This window comes from Hordeum vulgare, chromosome 5H (genome assembly GCF_904849725.1).
Source record: "Hordeum vulgare subsp. vulgare chromosome 5H, MorexV3_pseudomolecules_assembly, whole genome shotgun sequence".
Lineage (NCBI taxonomy): Eukaryota > Viridiplantae > Streptophyta > Magnoliopsida > Poales > Poaceae > Hordeum > Hordeum vulgare.
In genome coordinates, this window is record NC_058522.1 from 465,280,876 (window position 1) to 465,291,110 (window position 10,235).

The 10,235-nt window shown below is 50.0% G+C and overlaps 1 protein-coding gene across 1 annotated transcript; it reads left to right on the plus strand.

Moving 5' to 3' along the window:
* Window positions 1-365: 365 nt before the first annotated feature.
* LOC123395730 (transcription factor AIG1-like) lies at window positions 366-1,393 on the plus strand. Its single transcript, XM_045090758.1, has 2 exons — window positions 366-719; window positions 828-1,393. Exons 1-2 carry the CDS (start codon window positions 540-542, stop codon window positions 1,278-1,280), a joined length of 633 nt encoding a protein of 210 aa, XP_044946693.1. The 5' UTR covers window positions 366-539; the 3' UTR covers window positions 1,281-1,393.
* The last annotated feature ends 8,842 nt before the right edge of the window (window positions 1,394-10,235 follow it).

The following is a 10,235-nucleotide window of genomic DNA, read 5'->3' on the forward strand; positions in this document are numbered from 1 at the left end:
ATGTACCGGCCGCGGTACGCGTAGTACCGCTTGGTATGTTGATCATCTGATGGGCGGTGTAGCGCCGGCGTAAAGGAGAAACAGTTTGTTTGCTCGCCGACACTTTTTCACCGCCGTCGACCACCCCCGACAGAATTACCACGCAAGTACGTACGTTGTTCGGAAGGCCCGGCAAAAGCGGCGTCCATCCATCACGAAATAGTTGCACGTCACGCGGGAAAGAGGCGACACGGTATATGCGCTGCAGTCCCCGCTGTCGTCTTTGATCGCTCGTTCCTTCATTCGTTTTTAATTTTACCACCCTCTCTCTCTCTCTCTCTGTGTCTCTCTAACACGGGAGGTAAAATAAAAGGCGCGGGAGAGTTAGCAAGCAAGGTTAGCAGGGCGTCACCCTCGTCTCGGCCCGACCAGCGCCGCAGATCGGGACGCCGTCGCGACCGCGCCCGACGCAGTAAAGCCGAGCGTGTCGGCGCGCGCCACCCTTATTTAACGGCCCGGCTTCCCGCCTCCCGGTCGTTTCAAACGGCTCCAGGTCGAAGATGATGCTGAGGACACGGGGCGGTGAGCCGGAGCAGGAGGCGGAGATGGACAATCAGCGCTCGCCGCTGGCCCGCGGCGCCCGAACGAGCAGGAGCCACAGCGAGGCGGAGCGCAAGCGGCGGCGGCGCATCAACGCCCACCTCGCCACGCTGCGCAGCCTCCTCCCGTCGGCCTCCCAGGTGAGCAGAGCTCGCTGGTTCTCATGCTCGTCACAGTTGTCGTTTGGGGGGTGATGATGCCGACTGGACTGAGCCGGGCACGTTTGGCTATGGTGTCCATGCGCGCAGATGGACAAGGCGGCGCTGCTCGGCGAGGTGGTGCGGCACGTGCGGGAGCTGCGGGGCGACGCGGACGGCGGCGCGGTGGCGGGCGTGGCGGTGCCGGGAGAGAGCGACGAGGTGGGGGTGGAGGAGGAGCGCTGGGACGCCCGGGAGAGCGCCAAGCGCGTCAGGGCGTGGGTGTGCTGCGCCGACCGCCCGGGGCTCATGTCCGAGCTGGGCCGCGCCGTGCGCTCCGTCAGCGCCAGGGCGGTGCGCGCGGAGATCGCCACCGTGGGCGGGAGGACTCGGAGCGTCCTGGAGCTGGAGGCCGGCTACGGGCAGGCGGCGGGCGCGTCACGGCCGGCGCTGCACGCGGCGCTCCGCGCCGTGCTGCTCACCCGGGAGGATCAGCTGCTCGCCGTGGAGAGCTACAAGAGGCAGTGCTTCTCGGCGCTCATCTCCCAGGGTTTAGGTAGCTAGTGACACGATGATGCTCTGTACTATCATGTTTTCATCATTTCAAGTGTATCAGCCTGTAGGATTAGTAGGTTTGTATATCACAGAATTGGCATTCATCTGTGTTTTCCCGTTCAGCTGGCTTTGCAATCACTGAACCATGATGTCCTTCAGGTTCTGTAATGGCAGTGTAGAAGTACAGGCACTCAGCGAAAATTAGATAGATGTCAGTGCAGTATCCTCTAGATTTAACACATCAGGCAGTTGCTGCTTGTTGGGCAGTGATGTAAACAGAGCACAGTTGCTGCTGCTGCATAATACTCCTATGAATGATAGCAGAACAGTCGCGCGAGCCGTACCTCGACGCGCTAAGAGCATCTCCAACAGCCGCGCTTCGCGCCGCGCCCAAAAAATTTATTTGCCGCGTGCGCTTCGGCTGGTTTGGCGTGTCGCGCAGCGCTGGCTCCAGCAGCAGCGCTAAAATGCAGCGCGCGCGCAGCTCCAGCAGCGCGTAAAAATGCAGCCCGTGCAAAAATGAAAACATGTGAATTTGCCACAAACAAGTTGAGATGCATAAAAGTTCATGCCCACAAGTTCATCTAACCAAGTTCGAAATGCAAACAAGTTCAAGACATATAAATGAAAGACACATCATTCATCATCTTCCTTGTCTTCGTCCTCATCTTTCGAAGACGATTCTTCCGCCTCCATAGATGAATCTTTCTCCCTAACCTCATCACGCACCGCATCACGTGAAGCTCCGACGGTGTTGGCAAGATCTTCAACGGCGGCTGGAGGTACACCCATGCCTCCCATGACGGCCGGAGGTGCACCCATGCCTCCCATGAGAGAAGCAAAACTCATGCCTCCCATGGCGGCCATAGCGTCGGAGGGTGCTCCAAAGCCACCCATGCCTCCCATGGCGGCCGGAGGTGCACCCATGCATCCCATGGCTCCAAAGCCACCCATGCCTCCCATGGCGCCGAGGCCACCGCCACCCATGCCGCGGATCAAGGCTCTTTTTTGGATCAAGACTTCCTCACGGGCAAGGTTGACATATTGCTTTTGCGCATCATTGAACAAAGATGTGTCCAAGAAGAACAAGTGCTTCTCCCATTCCAACAACTTAGCTCGCTCCTCCATGCCCACCTTCCTCTCCTCCAATGCCACTTTCCTCTCCTCGGCGGCCACCCTCCTCTCCTCGGCCGCCAACCTCCTCTCCTCGGCCGCGGCATCTTGGTTCCTTGCCATTTTCCTCACCTCGTTGGCTTCTTTTCTTGCCTTCACAATAGCTTCCATAGCATTTGTGAGCTCATCATCTCCTTTCCTCTTCTTCTTTTCGGTTTTGTCCTTCTTGCACCCATCCGGTCGTTTTGGTTTCGAGTATGAAACCGAGTTGGGTGTGGGGCTTCTCTTGCCCTCATCACTTGATGCATCATCCTCCTCCTCATCATCATTCAACTCAATTGTTCGCTTGCGTTTGTTGCTCAAATGCAAATCATCCAAATCTTCACGCTTCTTCCATTTCTCATCATCCTTCAACACTTCATAGCAATGAGGCAAGGTAAAGATCTTTCCTTTCTTGATCTTCCCCTTCTTGGTTGTCCTCGTCTCTTCTTTGAACAAGTTTTGTGCAATGTTGTACTACAAGAAAAACAAAACAAGTTAGCACTTCGGACACCAAAAACAAGTATGATGAACATGTATGAGATGCCACTTACTCTATCATCCTCATTTGTGCCACTTGGGTTAAGCTTGTCAACTGCCTTTTGTGCGGCCGCCCACTTTTGACAATCCGAGTTGATTGTCGACCATCGGGACCGAAGTGATCTCTCGGAGCGGTCAATTCACTCACGTTCTGAGCATCAAAGTATTCGTTCATTCGCCCCCAATAAGCATCTCTACTTTGATCACCTCTAATGGATGGATCCCTCGACACTTGCAACCAAGTATTGCATAGTAATTTGTCATCGTTGGTGGTGTAATTGCCCGCTCTTCCTTTCGGCGCCGCGACAATGCCCTCACCCTCCTCGTCCACCTCAAACTCATGGTCGTCCAAATGGATGTCATTGGTTTGAGACCAATGCGAATTGTTGGACCCAACACCCATAGTTGACATGTATGCATCATCGTTGAGACTACAAAGTTTTTGAACAATGCAAATATAAGCTATCTATATGATGATGCATTGAAAAAATAACAAGAAAATAAAAGTTGGATTTTTTTTCACCATGGGGGCATTTCGTCGAACACGTGGTTCGCGTCGGCCGCCGGCTCAACGAGTGAGCTCGCCGGCGCTTCGGTAGACGCCGCGCCGGTCCGCCGCCCTGCAAGCTTCTTCTTCGTCTTCGAGCTCCCGGAACCGTCCGCCGCCTTCTTCTTGCCGGATGTTTTTCCTTTCTTCGACCCCACCGCGGCGGCACGGGACGGGACGGCGGCGGCACGGGACGGCGTCGGCGCGATGCCACCCGTCGGCGTGGTCATCCGCGGCGGCAAGAAGAGGCTGCGCGCGAGGCCGGCGGTCGGCGGAGCTCCGACAGTGGCGGCACCAATGCTCGCCGCGCTAGGGTTTTCGGCGGCGGCGGCGGCGGGGGGCTCGCGGCTGTACAGCGGGGTGAGCGGGGTGTCGGTCTGCGCGTCCATGGTGGCAGGGGCGCTGGCGCCGGCGCGCGCGGTGCGAAGGAGGAAGAAAGAGAGAAAGTTCGCGTGCGCGCTCGAGTCTGCCGCACACGGAAGTGTGCGCTCCAAATTACCAGCGCGGGATGAGGCTATGGACAGCGCACCCAACTTGTTTTTGCGCGCCTGCTGGAGCATCCCGCCGCGTCGCGCGCGCGCTAAAAAGGGATATTTTTGGGCGTGGTGCTTGTTTTGCGCTGGTGTTGGAGATGCTCTAAGAAAAATTCACATCGTTTTAGAGCGCGCAATAGGGTGATTGATTTTTCACGCGCTGCAAAACTTAACACGCTGATGTAGCGCTTCACGAGGCGTGATAAAAAACACAGCGTGTGCTCAGCCATCGCTTGGAAAAAAATGAACAACGCAACGAAAACATTCTAATTCATAGCATAGTTCAGGCCTCAAACCACAAGCAAGTTCATACTATGTTAAAAACAGATAAAACGATGCTAGACTACTCCTCGTCCTTCTTGGTCGTGTAGTCCGACGACGTAAAGGCGTCGAGCCACCGAGGATCTTCATCGTCTCAGATTGACGACTGGTTGTCCATCTGAGCTTCCGCCAATTCCTTTCGCGCACGCTTGTCCGTCCGATGCGTGGCTCGTTCCACCCTCCTCTACGTCCAGAACTCGTTCTCGTTCGCCTTGGCGATTAGGAGGCGATGGTCCCACTTCCACTAGAGGTGGCGATCCTCGTCGGTGATTAATCGCGGAGGAGGTGCGAGATCCTGCGCGTGCTGGTGCGCCCAGACGTCGGAGAAATTCATCTGCGACCGAAGCCGCCCGAGGTGCCATGCCACCGCGTCATACGCGCGGGAGGCCTCGTGGGTGGTGCTGAATGTTCCAAGCCCGAGGCATGCATTGCCGGAGCGGATCTCCACGTAATACACACGGGAGGGGCTGAGGCGGACGTCTCAATAGCCCGAGCGGCTCCGGGGGCGTGGTGGCATGGCGTGGCACGGTAGGAGCGGGGCCACGTTGGAACCGACGGGGGAAGAAGGCACGACGGTGGGGGAAGAAGGCATAGTGACGACGGGCGTTGGAAGAAGCGGGGGGGAGGCGCGGTGGGAGGGAAGTTCTCATAGTTGACGGGCGCAAAGGTGCGTGGCTTTTTAATGTGTGTTGGGTGTCGCGCAGCAAAACTTCCCCGCGCCTTGCCGGTTTTCCCCGCGTGCGGGACAAGTTATTTCACGTGGCTTGTAGGATCGAAAGTATGTCTAGAGGGGGGGTGATTAGACTAATTGAAAAGATAAAGAAATTGTCTTTTCCCAATTTTAGTTGAGGGGCCGTTTTGGTAGTTATGGCAAGTCAAGTACACCCTACACATGCAGTTCTAAGAGTGTAGCAGCGGAATGTAAAACATGCAAGTGTAAAGTAAAAGAGTAAGGTAGGAAGATCAAACGCATGAGGTTGACACGACAATTTTTGGCATGGTTCCGATAGGTGTCCATGTTAGTGGGGACTTCAACCCACGAAGGGTAATGGCTGCGAAAGTCCACGGAGGGCTCCACCCACAAGGGGTCCACGAAGAAGCAGCCATGTCTATTCCACCATGGCTTCCGTCCACAGAGGACTAGCCTTAACAACGGTAGATCTTCACGAAGTAGGCGATCTCCTTGCCCTTACAAACATCTTGGTTCAACTCCACAACACGAAGTAAAGGCTTCCAAGCGACACCTAACCAATCTAGGAGACACCACCCTCCAAAAGGTAATAGATGTGGTAGAACAATGAACTCCTTGCTCTTGTGCTTCTAAAGATAGTATCCTCAATACAAAATCACTCTCTTACGGAATAGGCATTGGTTGGAGAGATTGATTTGGTGCAAAGCAGTTTGGGGAGGCTAGAGATCAAGTTTCAAATGATTGGATTGGAATATCTTGGTCTCAACACATGAGTAGGTGGCTCTCTCTCAGAAAAATGTATCTGGAAATGAAGTGTGTGTTCTCAGTGCTTCTCCCAAGAATGAGAGGTGGGTGAAGGGGTATATATAGGCAGCACAAAAATCCAACCGTTACACCTAAAGTGGCAAACTCGGTCACACCGAAGTCATAAACTCAGTGGGACCGACTTGCACAAAAGGCAGCAACTTTTGAATCTCGATGGGACCGATATACACAACTCGGTGGTATCAAAAAGGTGGCTAACGGTTAGATGACACAACTTGGTGACACCGATACTCAAACTCGAAAATTCCAATTTTGTGTACCGAGGCAACACAAAGTTGGTCACCCTGAACTCTGTAGCACCGGTATGGTTTCGGTTGCACCGATTTGGTGGGAATGGCTAGGGTTCTGTTTGAGGTCAAACTCGGTGGGGCCGAAATAGGAAAGTTGGTGGCACCGAATTTGAGTATGTGGAATTGGACATAATCGTTATGTGGGAAAAATGAATAAGTATTTTGGTGGCTAACTTTGATCACTTGAGCAACTAGTTCATTTTAGTACCTCACCCCCTTTTAATAGTATTGGCTTTCCTATGGACTCAAAAGTGATTTCTCGCAAATATAAAATGAAGAGTCTTCTAGCTTGAAGATTGAGCCAATCTTATTCCTTTCTTGCGTCAAGGGGCATCTTCACATAAGCCTTTAGCCATAGCATCTTTTGAACTTTTCTGAAATATACTTGGAAACCATATTAGTCCAATGATTCGTATGTTGTGATCAATTATCAAAACCACCCTAGGGAGCAATTGTGCTTTCAATCTCCCCCTTTTTGGTAATTGATGACAACATATAGATCAAAGCTTCGACAAGAGATATAATCAATGATTAGCATCGATGCGTTGACAAGTATGTGAAAAGCAAGAGACCCCCTAAATTTGTGCATTATTTCAAATTTGCGTTTGAATGCAAATGCACAGTCGATTAGGATCATGGGTCACTCTTCTATGTCACATACATCTTGGTGGTGCGCATACAAGATAAGAATGAATAGTAATGCACATGACACCAACAAGATAAGTGAATGATCATCACATAGATAGCTAAAAGGATAATAATGTAGCATCAACCAAGCAAAGTATATGATCAAACATAGATAATGGGACCAAAATTTTGTAAAACCAAATGAGAGCAAATAAAGTCAAAAGCTCTCTCTCTCTCTCGAAGCCCTATGATCTATACATTTCTCCCCCTTTGGCAACAAGTTACCAAAAAGTTTAAAAAGTGTAGAGCAAATCGTCTCTCTAGGCAGGTGATGACGGAGTCGACAGAAGAGCGTCCACGAAGGCCTCTGTTGAGTGTCCTGGAGCTGGAGGAGTGGATACTGGAGGTGCTTGAGCTGGATCTGGAGCTCGAGCTGAAGGTGCATATGCTTGAGCTGATGAAGTTTGTCTTGTCTCCGGAGCAGGTACTACAATTGATCTAGGCTTGGTGTTGAACTGAGTGGCAGTGTGAGGAGGCGACTCTTCATCATCATCGTGATTGTCATCATCATCATCATCTGGGTGTGGAATTTGCACTGAGTCAACTTCGTGTTGAAGCTGTTTGACTATAGTGGTCAACTCTGTTACCATCACATCCATGTCATGAAACTTTGTTTCCACGACTCTCTCAAGGCTTTTCTCATTTTGCAGTATCTCCGAGATGTTCTTCTCCATACCTTGCACAGAAGTAACTAGAAATGCCATTTCCTCAGCTTGAGTTCTGAGTTGTGGAACTGATGGTGGCTCATTTCTAGCAGCCTCAACTTCTGTTGCGTGGTGGCTGCTTTGGGCAAGCCATGGCAGTTGTAAGATCTAGGGTCAGAGACAGTCTTCACAAGAATTGTTCCTGAGTCCATCTCAACACGTTTTTCTAAGAAATCATTCTGGCTATCCTCAGATCCACACATCTTGGCACACAAGCAACAACTCAGCAGCAAACTAGCAAACAGCAATCATGTGAAATAGATATAGAGGAGCAGAAGGGTTGAGCATCACAAAGCACAGAAGGATTTTTCAAAAATTCAATTCATAAACTTAGGGTATGATCTTCTGCATATTGTAAATTGGTAGCACTGGGTTCGTAATTTCGGAGTCACCGAGAAAGTCTACTCAAATAATAGAAGCTTGGCAGTCTATTTCGGTCTCACCGAAAAGAAGTGCTCGGTCTCACCGAGTTGCTTCTCACGAACCCTAAAAGTGAAATCGGTGGAACCGATTCTACCAACTCGGTCTCACCGAGTTGCATGCTGCGGCAGATCAGATTTGTAATTTCATCTTTCTCTATGCTACGAGATAATCTGGTGGAAGGCAGGGGTTGCACATGGTGGTGATACGTCTCCATCGTATCTACTTTTCCGAACTCTTTTGCCCTTGTTTTGGACTCTAATTTGCATGATTTGAATGGAACTAACCCGGACTAACGCTGTTTTCAGCAGAATTGCCGTGTTGTTTTTGTGCACAACTAAAAGTTCTCGGAATGACCTGAAAATTTACGAAGAATTTTTCTAGAATTAATGAAAAATACCTGTGCAAAGATCCACCGGAGGGGTGAGCCCGTGGGCCACAAGTGTAACATGCCAAAATTATAAATTTTGGAATGTTAATATAATTATTAGATTGATTGTTTGTTGTTTGCCGAGTGACTGAAACTTGTGTGAAATTCGAAACTTTTCGAAACTTTTGAATGAGAGGGAATAAAATGACTTTCCCCTTCTCTGGTGAATTCAAATTCAAGCTTTTAAAAGCAAAGAGAGAAGATGACATGACTTCTTCAACTATAAATATTTGAACGGAGATATTTGCATTGAATTCTTTTGCATTTCCATTCGTTTTCTTCGTGCAACAAAATGCCGGGAAATATATTCTAGAGAGGAGGAACATGACCCTCGAACCCACGGGCATTTTGAAAGTTATTTGAACCCTCAAACTTAGAGGGTCATTTGAAATTTTTTTGCAAAAGAAAATAAATCTTTTAGGCAATTTTGTGAAAATAATTTTTTCTGAAGTTTTTATTTTTGCCGTGGAAAAATGCCCATCATCTATATTTTATTTTTCTGATAATTTTAGTATATAAAAACTCTTTATTCCGAATTGATTTGATTTCCTTTTTAACGTTTTAGTTTCCTAGTTTCAAAAATAGGAAGGAAATCACTTTTATTAGGAATACCTCCTGGCCCATTAAAACCTTTCCCTATTTTGGCCCAACAGAGATCATCTTCTTCCTCCTTTCTTCTTCTTCACGTGACAGTAGCTTTCCATCCATGGAGGAAGGAATCCCTCCTTCCCGATCCCCCTCCTCCTTCCTTCCGGACGCCATCCGAGACCGCCCATAAATTCCCACCGTCCTCCTCTCTCCATTTTTCCCGAAAGAACTCCCTCTCCTCGCCTCTAACTCGTGCCCCACCTCGCCGGAGTCGTCACGGAAACTCACCAGAGGGCATCACAGGAGCTCCTCCACCCTGGCCCCCCTGCACCCTCTCCTTCCTGCCGCACCACCCCTCCCTTCGGCCCCTCCTCCACCGCCGCCAACCCTCCACCTCACCCCCCTGCTGCTCCCTCCCCTCCCTGGAAACCAGCAGCAGCTCGCCAGCACCATCTCCACCTCACCCCCTACAACCCCCCTCCACCGCGCCACCACCCCCTGCCGAGAGCCCCCCACCTCGTCGCCCCCCCCCCTCCACCACTCCTCCTCCCGCCGGCCCCTCCCCACCCCACCGGCACCCCACCCCACCTCGCCACCATTGCCAGCCACGGGCAGCTCTCCCAGCCGAGGTAATCTCCCTCCCCTCTCTGTTCTTTCTCTTTTCTTATTTTGTAACCGTTAGATCTTGGATATATGGTTTAGATTAGATCTAGGAATAACCTTTCGGTTTAGTTTAGAAAACCAGCGGTTTTTTTGTTCACTTATTCTTTTAGCCAGTAGTTTTTGCTTAGCCTCGGCCGTTTGCTCCTACTCTTGAAACAAACAGCACCCGCAGCCTATAGCAACTTGCCACGTGTACCCCTATTAGTTAGCTAGTTATCTTCAGTTTTTCTGTCTAAACTGCAAAAACAGAAAGTTTCTATTTTGTTTTGGCCACAACTTTTGATCCCGAAGTCCAATGACATTGATTCTCTCTCCAGTAGCTCACAAATTTCCTGTAGTTTTTAAAAACATATAATTTGTCTATGTTTGCAATTTGCAAATATAAGTTAGATCAGATTTAGTTTAAACCTTGTTTTGCCTATTCCCGGAGTTTAAAATAGATTTTCATTTGATTCTTTTTGGTACTGATCACTAGTGATCTTATTTATCAGTGGTAAAAATTTCAGATTTGTTTGAGTATTTTAGCTCACTGTTTAATGTGAAACAATTTCTGTTTCACCTCTTTTAGAATTT

Excerpts from the sequence above, each read along its gene's own strand:
- LOC123395730 (XM_045090758.1), top strand. The coding sequence starts at position 540 with ATGATGCTGAGGACACGGGGCGGTGAGCCGGAGCAGGAGGCGGAGATG. Across the intron at positions 720-827 it reads TCCTCCCGTCGGCCTCCCAG|ATGGACAAGGCGGCGCTGCT; the intron begins GTGAGCAGAGCT and ends CCATGCGCGCAG.